This window comes from Amblyraja radiata, chromosome 2, assembly GCF_010909765.2.
Source record: "Amblyraja radiata isolate CabotCenter1 chromosome 2, sAmbRad1.1.pri, whole genome shotgun sequence".
Lineage (NCBI taxonomy): Eukaryota > Metazoa > Chordata > Chondrichthyes > Rajiformes > Rajidae > Amblyraja > Amblyraja radiata.
The window spans coordinates 108,132,091-108,149,492 of NC_045957.1; the positions used below are offsets into that span (position 1 = coordinate 108,132,091).

The following is a 17,402-nucleotide window of genomic DNA, read 5'->3' on the forward strand; positions in this document are numbered from 1 at the left end:
TAACTATGTAATTATTTTTTAGTCCATGATAATTTGAGCCTAAAATCAGACAGGTGCTTTGTGATAAATTGGGGAAAAAAAGATTTTAATGTCAAAATAAATTGGAAATTCATTTGCCTCTAATTTAAAGTTACATCGTCATGGGCAGACTGTCAATGAGGTTGGGTGCAAATAGGAATTGGAGTCATAAACTGTCCCAAATATGAATCACATGGAGAGCACCAGAGATCTGCTTGATTCCCAATGTTATTGCCACCAACTGAGCTGTTTTAACCCTTGTGAAGCACTTTTAATCAGAGTAAAAAATATATGCACACACCCTAGTGAAGCTCATGTCTTTTCACTACCTAACTGAGAAGATCTTATCAGATAATTTATTCACACTCCTATTCATTTCAACTTCTTAAGTTAAACATTTGCAAGATATCACCGTGATTGGTGTCAGCACATCCTTCACTAGTTTTACCCATCCTTCTACATTCCTCTGCAGTCTTTGTTCATTTAAAGTAGTTAGAAACATAGAAAATAGGTGCAGGAGGAGGCCATTCGGCCCTTCGAGCCAGCACCGCCATACATTGCGATCATGGCTGATCGTTCACAATCAATAACCCGTGCCTGCCTTCTCCTCATATCCCTTGATTCCACTAGCCCCTAGAGCTCTATCTAATTCTCTCTTAAAGGGAATTCCACAAATTCACAACTCTCTGGGTGAAAAGGTTTTTTATCACCTCAGTCTTAAATGGCCTCCCCTTTATTCTAAGACTGTGGCCCCTGGTTCTGGACTCGCTCAACATTGGGAAAAAATTTCCTGCATCTAGCTTGTCCGGTCCTTTTATAATTTTATATGTTTCTATAATAGACCCCCTCATCCTTCTAAACTCCAGTGAATACAAGCTTAGTCTTTTCAATCTTTCCTCATATGACAGTCCCGCCAAACCAGGGATCAATCTTGTGAACCTACGCTGCACTGCCTCAATCACTAGGATGTCCTTCCTCATATTAGGAGACCAAAACTGTACGCAATACTCCAGATGTGGTCTTATCAGAGCACTATACAACTGCAGAAGAACCTTTCTACTCCTATACTGAAATCTTCTTGTTATGAAGTTAATTTAAGTTAATTTAACTTAAATTAGGAAGGAAGTCTAGGAAGGAACTGCAGATGCTGGTTTAAACCGAAGATAGACACAAAAAGCTGGAGTAACTTAGCGGGTCAGACAGCATCTCTGGAGCGAAGGAATGAGTAATGTTTTGGGTTGAGACCCTTCAATGTCACCATTCCTTCTCTCCAGTTAATTTAGCTTTCCAGTTCCGATTAAGAATCTGTACCTTAAATGTATCTATTTTCCAATCTGATGCAAATGCCTGGTGTTTCCACTGTTTTCCTATTTATTTAAGATTTCAACTAGTTGTGAAGTTTTTCTATCCATCTTTTCCTATGAATATATTTTTTTCAGTTTGATTCCAAGTATTGGAGTATTGCCATCGAGTGATGTAGTTTTCCTTTCTTAGAGTTATGAGTTTATTATTGTCACGTATAGTGAGATACAGTGACAGAATTAATTTTGCATGTGATCCAAGCAAATCATAGAATTGATGAGTAATACAGGTAGTGCAAAAAGATAAAGGAAACAGATTGCAGAATATAATAAAGAACAAAGTGCTGGAGGAACTCAAGCAGGTTGGGGCAGAATCTTGGGAGGGCATGGTAGATGACATTTTGGGTTGGGACCTTTCTTCGGACTAATGAAGTAACTGGGGAGAAAGTTGGAAAGAGAGTTAGGGGTGGAGTAAAACCTGGCAAGTGATGTGGATATAGACAATAGGTGCAGGAGTAACCATTTGGCCCTTCGTGCCAGCACCACCATTCAATGTGATCATGGCTGATCATCACCAATCAGTAAGGCGTTCCTGCCTTCTCCCCATATCCCCTGACTCCACTATTTTAAGAGCCCTATCTAGCTCTCTCTTGAAAACATCCAGAGAACCTGCCTCCACCGCCCTCTGAGGCAGAGAATTCCACCGACTCACCACTCTACGTGAGAAAAAGTGTTTCCTCCTCTCCGTTCTAAATGGCTTACTCCTTATTCTCAAACTGTGGCCTCTGGTTGTGGACTCCCCCAACATTGGGAACATGTTTCCTGCCTCTAGCGTGTCCAAGCCCTTAACAATCTTATATGTTTCAATGAGATGCCCTCTCATCCTTCTAAACTCCAGAGTGTACAAGCCCAGCTGCTCCATTCTCTCAGCATATGACAGTCCCCCATCCCGGGAATTAACCTTGTAAACCTACGCTGCACTCCCTCAATAGCAAGAATGTCCTTCCTCAAATTAGGAGGCAAAACTGCACACAATACTCCAGGTGTGGTCTCACTACGGCTCTGTACAACTGCAGAAGGACCACTTTGCTCCTATATTCGATTCCTCTTGTTATAAAGGCCAACAGGCCATTCGCTTTCTTCACTGTCTGCTGTACCTGCATGCTTACTTTTAGGTGAGGTGGGAATGATTAACAGATGGGTGGAGATATTACTCTCTCCCGAGAGAGGACATGTGTAGAGAGTATGTTATAGGGCTGAGGATACAACCTTGTGGGGGAACCGCTGTTGAATATTATCATGGATGATGTTTAATCATCTAACCATACTGACCAGACTGGTCGATGATGGCAGAGCTGTAGAGGTATATATGGATTTCAGCAAGACATGCAACAATGTTGCAAATGGTAGGCTGCTCTGGAAGTTTAGAGCGCGTAGGATTCAAGGAGAGATAGCTGATTGGATAGAAATTTGGCTTCATGGAAGGAAGGAGAGGGTGATGGTGGAAGGTTGATTTTCGAACTGGATGCCTCTGATGAGTGGCGTGCCTCAGGGTTCGATGCTGGGCCTATTGATGTGCGTCATCTATATTAATGATGTCAATGAGAATGTACATAGCATGATTAGCAAATTTATGGATGACACAGAAGCGGGTGGTATTGTAGATAATGAAGATGGTTGTAAACAATTGCAGCAGGATCTTAATCGGTTGGCCAGGTGGGCTGAGGAATGGTTAATGGAATTTAATATAGGGAAATAGGAGATGTTGTGTTTTGGAAAGACTTACATGGGCAAGACCTACACAGTGAATGGTAGAGGTCAGGAGATGTTATAGAGCAGAGGGATCTAGGAGTGCAGGTACAAAGTTCCTTGAATGTGGTGTCGATAGTAGAAGATAGTGTGGTCAAAAGGCTTTCAGCTCTTTGGCCTTTGTCAGTCAGAGTACTGTTCGGGTCATGTTGCAATTATATTAGACTGGTGAGGCCACATTTAGAGTATTGTTTTAGGCACCATGTTATATGAAAGATGTTGTCAAGCTTCAAAGGTGCAGAAAAGATTTACACGGATGTTGCCAGAGCTCAAGGGCCTGAGCTATAGGGAGTGGTTGAGCAGGCTAGGACTCTATTCCTTGAAGCATTGGGGGGGTGAGGGGTGATCTTATAAAAGTGTACAGAATCATGAGAGACATAGATCGGGTAGACACAAAGTCTCTTACCCAGACTAGGGGAAACGAGAACCAGAGGACCTAGCTTTAAGATGAGGAGGGAAAGATTCAATTTGAACCTGACAGGTAACTTTTTAACCCAAAACGTGGTGGGAGTTGAGGCAGGTACTATTGCAACATTTAGGAAACATTTAGACAGGTACATGGATAGGATAGGTTTAGAGGAATATGGGCTAAATGCAGACAGGTGGGCCTAGTGTAGATGGGACATGTTGTTCGGTGTGGGCAAGTTCGGCCGAAGGGCTTATTTCCACGCTGTATGATGCTATGACTCTATGATTGTTGTCTATGGATCACAAATCCAGTTGCAGAGGGGGATGCTGATACCAAAGTCGAGGAGATTGGAGTTGTGTTTGTTTGGAATTATGGTTTTGAAAGCAGAGGAATAGTCAATACATTGGAGTAGACGTCCTTGTTGTCCAGATGGTCTGGGTAAAAAAATTAGGGCTATAGGGAATGGCTTCTGCCATAGACCCGTAGGCAAATTACAATGGATGTAGTCTGTCCAGAAGACTAGAGTTGATGTGCATTATGTCAGGATCTATGGATCTTAAATTTTCCTTTCGTAAAAAATAAAAAGTGACAATCCTAATCCATTATAAATAGCCACCATGAGGAACAAGGTGGATTCAATTTAAAGATCTCCTCAGTGTATTCTTATACATTTTTTACCATTTTCCTTTTCCCTATCTAATCCCAAATTCCACTTGACAACACTAAAATATCTCACCCCATGATAATCACACTATTTCACTTGTTTCTCACTCCTTAAATTGATACTATTAGAAATGCCATACCCACTGCTATTCAATTGTTAATCTTTTTAACTTTCCGCATTGTGGTTGTAACACAAAATATATGTAGTACAAAATGACAGGGGACCTATGCAGGAGATAGGTTTAATATAGCCACCTCTATTTGGGTTTATTTATTGCAAAATAAGATGATGACACTTCATAAGAATTAATTTTCATCTTTGGGCATTGGCAGACCAAAATAATTTATTTTACTCTCCTTGGGGCCAAGCTGGAACTGAGATTTGTCATTTGCCTCTCAATCTGAACAACTCACGAACAAATGACCATTAACTGCATTTTAACCTATTAAGTGGTAAATGTCCTGGAAGACTGATGACCCTGTCAGCACTGTACACCAACAGATCTGTGCATTGATTGTGCCCTTTTCCCCAGCACACCTATGTGCTGGGAGCTGATTTTTTTTGGCAATTGAGCAGCACCACTGAAAAATGGAATACAAATGAATGAATTGTTTGATTGGTCATGTTTTGATTCTGTATGAATTAACTAAAAAATGACCATTTTGATTTGCATCCTTCTTTAAGATAAAACTGTCCCATTACTGCTAGCATAGGTTCCTGAAGGTAATGTTTGGCTGAAAATTGTAATAAAAGATCTGGGAAGATGACTGACATTTTACTCAAAATTAATCTTGTGCTTCTTGAATTAATCTCAGAATAATAAAGGTAATATTGACACCTGAGTATCTTTTGATATTTATTTTGCGTCTGTGTGTGCAAGCATAAAATTGGCACGCAGTTAGGGAAGCTTGGATTGGAGGCACAAGAGATGCAAGTGCAAGAATCTGGAGCAAAATAAAGTGCGCTGCTAGAGGCAGCAGCTGTGGAGGGGAATGATTTAGACTTTAAACTTTGGAGAGATACAGTATGGGAAGAGGCTGTTCAGCCCACCGAGTACGTGGTCTAATACACTAGCACTATCCTACACACTAGGGACAAAATACAGAAGCCAATTAACTCACAAACCTATACGTCTTTGGAGCATGGAGGGAAACTGAAGCACCCGGAGAAAACCCACGTGGTCATAGGGAGAACGTACAGACTCCGTACAGACAGCACCCATCGTCAGGATCGAACCTGGGTCTCCGGCGTTGTAATGCAGCAACTCTACCGCTGTATCACTGTGCCACCATTTTTTGACCTTTTGAGTCAAGACCCTTTATCTGTACTGATGTAGTCCAATGTCCATTTCCCTCCACAGATCCTGTCTGACCCATTGAATTGCAGCTCAAATTACCGGCTTATCAATTTCATGAAAGACTTTTCAACCTACTGATTTATCAAAGTCATAAAATAAAAACTGCAAATGCTGAAAATGTGCAGTTAAAAAAATTACTGGAAATATTCAGCATATCAGGCAGCATATGTGGAAAGAGACTGATTCCATAGATACTGCCCAATCTGTTGTATGTTTTCAGCGGTGTCTGTTTGTAGTATTGATCATTTGTGAGTGGCCTCAAATTATTTCACTTGCCCAACAAATTTGGCAGCATCTGCGAATTCAATCATAATATCACGTGATAAGAGCAGAATTAGGCCATTCGCAATTCAATCGTGGCTGATCTATCTCTCCCTCCTAACCCAATTTTCCTGCCTTCTCCCCATAACCTCTGACACAGTGTACTAATCAAGAATCTATCTATCTCTGCTTTAAATATATCTACTGACTTGGCCTCCCCAGCTTTCTGTGGCAAAGAATTTCACAGATTTACTAGTCTTAATCGTCCCGTATTGAGAAATTCACACTTTGCATTCACTTCCTTGAACCAAGGTCAAACACTCATTCCCATCACATCGAGTTGCAAGTCCCGTCCGTGGACCAGAATTTTGCTGGTTTTGAAATGACGTTCAGCATTGCCTTGTGCAGTGCCTACATCCCCATCTCGCATTCCACAGCACCCTGCTGTGTCTGGGGTCAGTGTGGATGGAGGTTGAGGGGTACGGTTGGAGGGGTTTGGGTAGAAGAAATAGTTGACAGCCTTTTATGCTCGTTTTAAAATGCTGAAGCTTTAACAAAATTCCACCTCCATTGAAATAATGAGGAAACACAGTGTTGATTCAGCCTCCCCTGGGTACCCCGGGACAGCTCTGCCGCTGCCACGCTGTTCTCCGCAGCCAGAGCGTCCCATACCAAGCGACAGAACAGTTAAATGCAACTTGGAGGCTTCCTTTCCTTTGTTTACCTGCAAACGTTGAAGCGTTGATAGTGTTGTGTTGGCTGTTTCGCTGATGGGTTTTTAGCAAAGTATCATTCCCGAATTGACGGGGTAACATACTGAGTTAAGTATGAGCTGGATAAAATGTGAATTACAGTGGATGAATGTTAAGCCAAGCTAATGCAAAACACTACGCATTCGGCAGAAGCACCCGAAGACGGTGCCTTCATACTATATCAATGTAGAAGAACAATCGGGGAAGAAATAACAAATCGGGTCAAGACTTCACTGCAGAATATTTTGGTTGGACCTCACCTGTTATTCAGTTCCGATCACTAATTATTGAAGGTAGACAACATTATTGAAGATGCGCTCCATGGTGTCATGCATCTGACCCGTGGGGTGAATCTGGAGAGTCGGCACCTTTTTTTTAACCTGAAATAAATGCCTGAGGTCACGTCAGGATGTTGCACAAAATAATAAAGGTACCAGTAAAAGGTTAACCGGGAATATATGGAAACCTGGAAATAGAACATGAGGATTCATACAAGTAAATTATCACTTGATAAGTGATATTTTATGGCAAAGAGCGACATGTGCTCAGAATGGAAGGTCAGGAGACAATGAGGACATTTGAGATACAATCTATAATGCAAAGGGTTGCTTCAACAACATTGGTTCATCATTGACCTTTAGGCATTGTTAATTATCAATCCATCTACCCGCAGTTTAAGGGCCAATGGTTACAGACTACACTCTCTCAGCTATCCAAACATTCTGCAGATATAGTGAAAAGTGCTGGAATAACTCAGCGGTTCAGGCAGCATCTCTGGGAGGAATGAATGGTCTGAAGAAGGCGTCACATGTAGATAGGGTGGTCAAGAAGGCTTTCGGCACATTGGCCTCATCTGTCAGAGTATTGAGCGTAGAAGTTGTGAGCATGTTACAGTTATACAAGCCTTTGGTCACCCTGATAGCAGATATGTTGTTAAACTGGAAAGGGTGCAGAGGGGATTTACGAGGATGTAGCCAGGCTTATGCTATAGGTAGAGGTTGAGCAGGCTATGACTTTATTCCTTGGAGCGCAGGAGGAAGAGGGGTGATCTTAAAGAAGTGTATAAGATCATGAAAAAATATAGATTGGGTAAATGCACAATATTTTACCCAGAGTAAACGAATCAATAACCAGAAGATATAAGTTTAAGTAGAGGGGATAAATATTTAATAGGATCCTGAGGGAGCAACTTTTTTTTATCCAAAGAGTGGAAGGTATATGGAAAGAACTGCCGGGGGAAGTAGGTGAAGCACGTACATCACATTTAAAATACATTTGGACGGTTCGTGGATAGAACATGTTTATAGGCCATACACAGGCAGGTGGGACTAGTGGTGGTTGGTGTGGACATGTTAGATACATGCTCTTTGACTGAAGGGTCTCGACTTGAAACGCCGCCTAAAAATTGTCCAGACCAAAAACGTCGCCGATCCATTCTTTCCACAGATGCTGCCTGACTTGCTGAGATACTCCATCACTTTGTGTTTTGCTCAAGATTCCAGCATCTGCAGTTCCTTTGTCTTCGTCCTGCTTATATCAACATCCAGTATATATACAGATTTTTAGACAGGAAGCAACCAGCTAACGTGCCAAACGGTTCCCTTCGCTTTGCTGTGTATATTGCATATTATTGAATTACAGAGCAAATTGCAGTTCGTCTGTCGTGTTTGTTCTCGTGTTAAGTTTCTGCAGAGATCTGGTCATTGCATTGTCTGGGTTATAGAAACATAGAAAAATAGGTGCAGTAGGCCATTCGGCCCTTCGAGACAGCGCCACCATTCAATATGATCATGGCTGATCATCTAAAATCAGTACCCCGTTCCTGCGTTTTCCCCATATCCCTTGATTCCTTTAGCCCTAAGTGCTAAATCTAACTCTCTCGAAAACATCGAATCGGCCTCCACTGCCTTCTGTGGCAGAGAATTCCACAGATTCACAACTCTGGGTGAAGACGTTGCCCACTGCGTGACCATTGCAGACACAAGGCAGCGTAGACACGGTGCTGGAGGAACTCAGCTGGTCAGGCAGTATATGGGGATGGAAGGACAGACGATGTTTTCGCGTCAGAAACGTCGCTTGACCATTCTCTCAGTCCGGCTGAGTTCCTCCGGCACTTTGTGTTTTGCGCATGGCTTTTGCAATTGAATTAGTCTTAATCTGAAGAAAATGCAGTGAATTATCTTAAATCTTACGAAATCAATACCGTATTTTTAAGCGTCTTACTTGGGAAAGTGGGGAGAAATCAAAATTGTTGGCTTGCTCGATGATTTTGTTTTAGTGGCAAAGAGTTTCTCTTATCAGTGATGAGGAATGGGAACTGGGCTTCTGAGAATGGGAACTTTACCGGTTCGTATGTCTTCCCTACACGTTGGAGCGTCACGTATCTGGAAATTAGTTTAACCTGCTTGGTTTAAACTGGTCTCGTCATAAACCATCGATCTACCTGAAAATGGATTATGCTTTTTAATAAATATATTATGAGAATTCTGCGCAGAGTATTCATTCACGTTTTCTACCCCAATGTAAACATTATGTCACCGTGTTGTAGTAAACCACGTTAAACATTCAATAAATGTGTGTTGTTTTTGTTGCGAAATATTGCAAGAATATTCAGGTGACCTTATCTGTGTTATCAATGACCGTTCCAAGAATGTTTAGGTTAAACATTGAGAAAATTGTTTTGATTTGTCATTTGCGGCCTTCACCCGGATAACAACTTAGATCCGACGAGCCAGCTGAGTACAACTTGCTCCAGCGTTTGAATGGACGAAGCAGTATCCAATATGTTGAGGAAAGGTTTGGTGCTACTCGAATTAGACCATTTTACCCCTTGGCCTGACTTTGGTGCCTTCCCACACAGTGGGACACTTTGATTCTGCTGTGTGGGGATGTTTTATGTCAAATTCTATAGTGTGTGTTCTTTATTTATTTTTATTGTATGGCTGTATGGGAATTTCATTTCACTGTGCCATCTGGCACATGTGACAATTAAATGTATCTTGAATCTTGAATCTTGGTGATCGATGACTTAATCCCGGAGCCACGTGTTTTTTGTTTGGAAAGGCGAATAACGTGCTTGAATACGGATTGACAAAGAGTATAAAAGTGAACACTGACCATATGATGCCAGTGATGACCGGAATTATATAACACTGTAGGAACTAAATACACCATATTGTACGATGTAAGGGCCTTCATAAAATAGGGCATAGCTCGATTCTCTTCTCCATCATTTCAGACACTGGACTGTGTCTCTGGAACTTCCGCTACAATACTATATTCTGCACTTTGTATCTTTTAATTCATATGTTTATAAATCATAAGAACAAATTAGGCCATTCGGCCCATCGAGTCTGTTCCGCCATTCAATATGGCTGAGCAATCTTTCCCTCTCAACCCCATTCTCCCGCCTTCTCCCCATAACCTTTGACACCCTTACTAATCAAGAATCTGCCAATCTGCTATAAAAAATATTCAACGCCTTGTCCTCCACAGCCACCTGTGGCAATGAATTCCACAGATGCACCACACTGCGATGAAAGAAACTTCCTTATTTCTTTTCTAAAGGCACGGCCTTTTATTCTTAGGCTGTACCTATTGTACCTGAGTTTGGCTTGGTTGTATTTATGTATATTATTATCTATTGTTGATTAGATAGCATGCGAAACACAAAGCTTTTCGCCGTACTTCGGTACACGTGACAATAATGAACCTCGACCTAACATCGTGTATTTTCTTTAATAGGTCCATTTTTGACCCGAATAAACTGATGGAGTTTGCCAAACTGGGAAGTTACCTCGAGTATGATCTATTCGGCACTGAATTCTTGAACTATGCGTTAAATCCTATAATCGATATGCCATGTGACAATGAAAGAATCCACCGGTAGGTACATCCCCAGAACCGGTGCCATTGCCAACAAACTGAATGGCATCAGTTTGTTTTATGGAGAATAATGTTTACTTTAGTGAGTTGGAACATACGCTACTGGAACCTGCCCGATTCACTTTTAAAAAAATTGTTTCGAGAAAGCCCGTTCGACGTTTATCCGGCTTTCACAGGTGTCGGCGTTTCTGTTTAGATTTACTATCCATTAGATTTATCTCTCTTTCAAATAATTTCAAATGTCCCCTCATTAAAAAGTGCATGTTCATATCACATGACATAAAAATCGTATTTGCGGAGCATCGGTCGTCATCTGCATTGGGCATTGTTAACTATAGAATAAACGGCACTGGAACTATCTTAGTGACACTGAAATCAGGTAACTTAGTGGGGAAATGCAGCGATTGTTTGTCATAGAGTGGTTCTCTCTATGAGTTGTAGCCCGCTACATTCACTTCAACACCCGCCGGACTTGAGCATGTAAGATAAGATAAAAGAGGGTGTCAGGTTTAATGACAAATGTACTTTTCATTTGCTATTAAATTGTAAACTGAAGGCTCTTACGAATGAAATAGAAAGAGGATTGTGTGCGTGTACGCTCTTCCGTTGGGAATGGAATGACATCTTCATCGAACATATGGGACAATGTGATCTGAATTAAGATGTCCTTTAATGTACATTTCATCGTTGACACTTGATTATTAATTTCGATACGTTGCAACGTGATTGAAAGTAGTCTGTAAACATGTATTTGTTCAGTATATTCGACAAACATTTATTTATGCACACGATTAGATTAATAACGCCGTTATTTTAGCAACATTTTCTTTAATATTCTGTTTCTTATTGGAGTGCTAGTAATGTTCTTAATTTAGCAAAACAACGAATATTTTGTAAAACGACGAGAAATGCACCATTATCTTGTTGTTGGTTTTGATTAATGTGACTTGAGAACGAGGTAAAGAAAATTCAGATGTCTAAAAAGACATCGTTTGATGTAATGACAAGTGCGCAACTCTTCCTCCCTCGGCCATCTGCTGCCAAATCCTCACCCATGCCTCAGTGACGCCTTCACTTGAGCATTCCCACGGGCACTTGTTTTCCACACGCTGGCTGGACTAACATTTATTAACCATTCCTAATCGCATGATAACTGGTTGGTCTCGACCATTTAAAAGTACATTTGTGAGTCAACTGCGTTGCTATCCATTGAAGTCATGTGTGGTCCACATTGTGCAACATTTTCTTTATTGGAGGATGTTATTGAACCTTGTGAGTTTTATGACAAACGAGAGGTCACCATTGCTAACATTAATTTTGTGTTATTTATCTCCCAGCTTCTATGGTGGGATATAAACTCACGCCTCTAATAGTCCTAAAGTAATGGTACAGCAATCTGACAATTAGTGCACGCCAGGTAATCGTCAACAGTAACATGTATTTACATATTTGTTATATATCAAACAAAATTCACAGCAGAATTATCAAGCTAAATTTGACGTTGAAACGTTTAATAAAGTATTAGTGTAGGTGAACAAAAGCTGGGCAAATGAAGTATATTTTAAGGAATATCTTAATTATTAAACTTATTAAAGATATGCCAGGGCTTCTATCGCCACATATGTCAAACATCAGAGGACTTGGGGTTAGGGTGAGAATGAAACACCTGAGGGAGATCAAATAGTGGTTAGAACACATCGGACCAAGTGCTTAAAAATGGGCTTGGTCAGGTGGGCATTTAATGGTTGATATGGTGAAAGAGCCCCTTTATGTGTTCTATGATGAGTTCATGCAAAGCTTTGCTGCCCATTTTGTACCATCCACTAAATCTAATCTACCCACTATTTTGACACACTGCACTTACTCTCAGCTGAGCCCACATCAATTTAACATTCATTGGCTTCGAGGTCCTTTACAGCTTTCTCAATCTTTGGAATCACTCCAGCCTATAATATTTGAGAGACCTATACTGCTACAGTTCTGGGCGTTTCGGAATGTCAATCGGAAGCAGTATGGGAATCTCAAGAATTACATTTTGATACAAAATCAAAATATAATTTAATTATATATCAAATTTCCAATTTTAATCCACCTGACTAGTACCAAGGCCCTGAATTCCAAAGGCATTTCTTCCTCAATTTTAAAACCTTTCTTAAAATGTATTTTCGTCTATCAGCTTTCGTAAGCCCACAAGTGGTTCCACGACAAATTTTGTTTGAGGAGCCTCCTGTGAGCAAGATAATTAAAACAAATGATTCTTCAGTCAACAGGTTTCTGGAATGTATGCATTTTGCTTGTTATAATGATCTCAATGAGATAGTAAGAAGTGATTCCATTTCGGATCCGGTCAAATGTTGGACTGACCGCTGTTACACTTGTCTTTTCAGAATCCGTTTTCTGGTGGAAGAGGGTTATGAAGATAAACTGCTGATATCCCACGATATTCACACCAAGAACCGATTGACTAAGTATGGAGGGCACGGCTATTCCCACATTCTAACCAACATAGTCCCGAAAATGAATCAGCGAGGCTTTTCGCAATGTGTCATCGATAAGATTTTAGTGGAAAACCCGAAACGTTGGCTAACGTTCAAATAATTAAATGAACGTGATTTATAATTGATTTTAAGGAATATGTTTCCCAGTGAAGCGATGTATAGTTGATTTATGTGCAATGCTTCTCTATAATATCCTAATTGCAAATACACTAAGAAAATTATATATTCTTAATCTATGATAGATTAGGAAAAATAGACCATAAATGTTTGAAGGATCCTTGTTTCGTGATGTCATGTTGTTTACTTGTACGACAATAAAACGTTTAGCAAACTTAATGAGGCAGATCGTGCAGTTTAGAGCAGCATTTGCTGTAATGGGATGGGATTTATTGCAATTAAAATCCACTTGGGGCTATTCTCACTCGGACCATAATTTATCCATGTGTTGCTTGCCTTCACTAACACGTGATCGCAGTGGAGTGGTTCGGGAAAATGTTACTCATGTAAACATTTGAGTAAATAGATTGGCACATTTCTGAAATGTAATCCACTTCCCTGCATTAACAATATTGGCTACAATTAAAACGTTTTTATTCATATCAAGGCACATCCAGTGGATGTGTTAAATACGTGTTTCAGCCCATTATTATTTGTTTCCATTTGTTTCCTATCGGCGACTTTCATAGATAATAACGCCACATTGATACGGCTGGTGGCAACTGGATACTAAGAAGGAACTGTGATGAGCAGTTTGTCAAAAGAGCAGGGATGGAAGTTTAATTTAGACTCCACTTGTTGCCTTAAGTCTATTTTACAATCGTCCAGAAACAATATTAGCTTGAAGAAACTGTTTCCTACAAAGTTTTTAATCCTAGATTTAAGACGTTATTTCCTTGCAACTTGAATCTATTTACGCATTGAAACAACAGTACTTTTACAAATTATATTTAACACAGAATAGACGAAACACTTGACGGTATTGCATCCTCTTTTAATGAACAGCAATATTTTATAACAGTAATCTGGGTCCAAGGCAGTAATGGAGGAATTGGAATAAAGCACATAAGATTAAAGCGTGGGGAAAAGGAAACGCCTGTCTTACACCAGATTTCAAAAAAGAGTCCAATTCTTAGGCTAAAGAAAACAATTAAATTTGTGGAAGAATTTAAGTGTAAAATGCCTTACATTTTCCGAATGTAATATTGAGGCGGAATGCTGCAAGGACGTTTTAACTCAATCCTAACCACACACGATTGTTCATCGCACTCGATCGACAGCTATACGAGCAGTGCAATTATTCATCAGGGAAGTAGATAGTATCTAATGTAAGAGTGTTACAAGCTTGGGCGGTCAAAGCGGTACAGTTTAATCAAGCGGTCTTATGTATGAAATATTAACCGACAATCAAAATGTAAGTAATAAAATCTATGTTATATTAAAATAATTGTCCTCCAAATGATTATTTTGCGCTGCATGAAAATATTGATTACCTTACCCTTATATGATTAAAAGATTTATTTTATAAAATCTATTGCATCTTATTGCATATACATATATATCGAATTTGAAATTCATGCCACAGCGATCAGAAAGCTGCACATTATCTATTGCACGCACAGTATTCTTTTATATTAAAGTGGAATTGTTAAATGAAAGATTGACTCCAATAGAAGGCAAACACTGACCTTATTAAAGACAGCAGCATACTCATTTAACAATGCAATTATAATCATCGTCGGAAAATCTTTGCTCACCACAGCGAGTAAAGTGGAATCCAAGCATAGAAATGGTTAGTTGCGACAACCAATGGATAAAGCTGTAAGTTCAAATACATCAAAGCATCAGAGGATTGGGAACACTTGAAATCCTGCTTTCCCTCCCACGTGACCTTGAGGGTTTTATTTTTAAGAGAAATTGACCCCTCTGCTCAGAAGTGGACTGACTTCCTCTCACAAATGCAAATGCTAACATTGAGAAGTTACTGTGGGTGGAATAGTCAGAATAACCCAAACTGAGTCTATTTAAATGGGGATGGGTTTGGGGTTTTTTTCGCGGTGTGCAAGTGTGTTTCAAATTGCTTTTCTTTCAACAACAAAAAATGCCTGGTTGTATCCAAAAGTACCGTGCACGTTTGGAGACCGTCCATTTGGTTATTTGGATCTTTCTAGGCCGTGGGAATCCCGCCCTCAAGTCGTTCCCGCAGGAGCTGATTCGATTTGGTTGCTTACTTGCTCCCCCCCTCCTCTCAGTCAGCGTAGACTATAAATCCAGAGAAGGTGCTGTACTTGTTATTGTTGCCGCCGTGGGCCTTGCCGCCGTCTAGTTTAATGTAAACTTCATCCCCTGCATCCAAGTGGAGCACCACGCTGTTACTGGCATAGTCGTAATTCTGGTCGGCGTCCTGAGCAATAGCACTGGCCCGAACCTACAAAAGGTTGAGAAAAGTTACGAGACAAATAATGAAAACGTTTCAAGCATCAGCAACGGGCACTCACCCAGTTTTCATCTTCCGTGTCCTGACCTATCTTGTCTTGTCTGCCTTGTTTATGTGTTTATGTCTATCCTTTGTAATTACGCGGGCCCAAGTTTCCCCTATTCTCTCATTTCTATCACCCACCCCTCTCTCAGTTTAGTGTTAGTTTCGGATGTTACAAGTACCATGATAATCGTTCTGCTACTAAAACGAACAACCGCGCATGGATGCCTTCCTTTGTTTCAGTACCTTTTCATCGAAGCCTTAGTTCACAGGCAAGGATCCTAAATATAATAAAAATGAACTGTAGATCATGGTTTATACCAAAGATAGACACAGAAGCTGGAGTAACTCAATGCGTCAGGCAGCTTCTCTGGAGAAAATGGATAGAGAAAACCTATCAATTATCTCCAGGGATATACACAATAAAGCTGAAGAAACTCAACGGGTCAGGCAGCATCCCTGGAGAAAAAGGAATGGGTAACGTTTCGGGTCGAGACCCTTCTCCAGTGATGTTCTAATAACCCGCTGAGTTGCTCCAGCATTTTGTATCTACCTTTCAGGCTAGAGATAACACACACACATCATATAATTCATTAGACAGTCCGCCAAAATGTTGAACAAGTCGACAACTCTAGTGTGTCTAAACACTCCCCAACCCAGCAAAAAGCACAAAAGTGTAAACGTGGAAAACGAGGAGCAAAGGCTAACTTCCCGCTCGGCTGCTTGCTGGAACTTAACTGTTGGGATTGCTCACCTGGCCATTTTTACACAGGTCTGCCCACATGCTGGTACCATCCCCGCCTCTCATCAAAACATGATAAGTGAAGAAGTAAATCCCCGGGATGGAGCAGGTGAACTTGCCGGTGGTCGGGTCGTAGTGGTTCCCCAGATTGGTGACCACGTCGTCGAATTTGAGGATCTCATAACCTTCGTGTGGCCGCTTGAGGCCAGCGTAGAAGGCAATCTTCGGCACTGTGCTGTAGGTGGCAGCGCTAATGGCTCCGGCATTTGGCCCGGGAGGTCCCGGTAAGCCTGGATGTCCCGGCCTGCCCGGCTCACCCTTCCCTCCCGGCGGCCCGATTGAGCCCGGCGGCCCCGGTTCACCGGGCGGACCTTTCGGCCCGGCTTTACCCGATCTCCCCGCGTCCCCTTTGGGTCCTTGGATGAAAGTGGGCAAAGGCATCACGCTGTGATCCCGCACGGTCTCTGCAGCCGCCGTGGTGGCTTTCGTGTCGTAAGGGTCGCAGACCATCCTGCAGGTGCCCAGCATCTCGTAGTGGGCGGAGGTACCGGCCGAGTTCACCAGCACCGGGATCAAGATGACCAGCAGAAGGACCATGACGACTCCCACCGCCGCGGCGATCAGTCGCTTCTTACGGACGACCCGCGTGAGAGGGGGGCGATCGTCCTGTCTGCTTTTGGAAGAAATGGTGATGGTTGTATGGAGACCACGACCAGGTAGAAAATAGGGGGCACTTGGCTGAGCAATTTCGGCCACAGCTTCACTTGACCCTGACTTCGCCAGTTCTGAGAGCAGCCGGCTGCCCGGGTGTGTTCAATGCTGCTCTTGAGCTGTAAAGTGTGACCGCCTTTGGACGGTGTCTGGAATTTAAACGCGGGCACGGACCGAAAGAAGCTTCTTCTCACGCCTCCAGCCAATTTCCACCTGTCCCGATCCTGTATTCACGTGTGAGCAGAAGAGCAAATCATCTCGAAGCGCACGCAGATGCACACATGCACACACAAAACATTCCTCACTCCTAATCCAATTAAGTGGCGACCGACTCCTCTCCTCAGATGTGCCACTCCAGATGATCACCTCCCAGCAGCAGCCAAACCAACGTGTGTTCAACGTAGGGCTTGGACAACCTGTTGGACCAGGCGGATTCCCCGCAGGGCTGTTATTTATTAACACCCAATGAAAGTTGCTTCCAGCGGTTCCAATATTCAGAGTGAGTGTGTGTGTGTGTGA

General features: G+C 41.7%; 2 protein-coding genes across 2 annotated transcripts in view; one reads left to right on the top strand and one right to left on the bottom strand.

Moving 5' to 3' along the window:
• Positions 1 to 14,398, top strand: part of pter (phosphotriesterase related) — a 63,130-nt gene extending 48,732 nt beyond the window's left edge. Inside the window, exons 4-5 of the mRNA XM_033013172.1 lie at positions 10,316 to 10,456; positions 12,844 to 14,398. Of these exons, the coding sequence (XP_032869063.1) occupies positions 10,316 to 10,456; positions 12,844 to 13,054 (352 nt within the window). The 3' untranslated portion in view covers positions 13,055 to 14,398. The remainder of the gene's footprint in view (positions 1 to 10,315; positions 10,457 to 12,843) is intronic.
• On the bottom strand, positions 13,929 to 16,769 carry c1ql3 (complement C1q like 3). The gene is made up of 2 exons (XM_033013191.1): positions 16,185 to 16,769; positions 13,929 to 15,379 (listed from the first exon to the last, which is right to left on the bottom strand). The coding sequence occupies exons 1-2, from the start codon at positions 16,767 to 16,769 to the stop codon at positions 15,200 to 15,202; spliced, it is 765 nt and encodes a 254-aa protein (XP_032869082.1). The 3' UTR covers positions 13,929 to 15,199.
• Between the last annotated feature and the right edge of the window lie 633 nt (positions 16,770 to 17,402).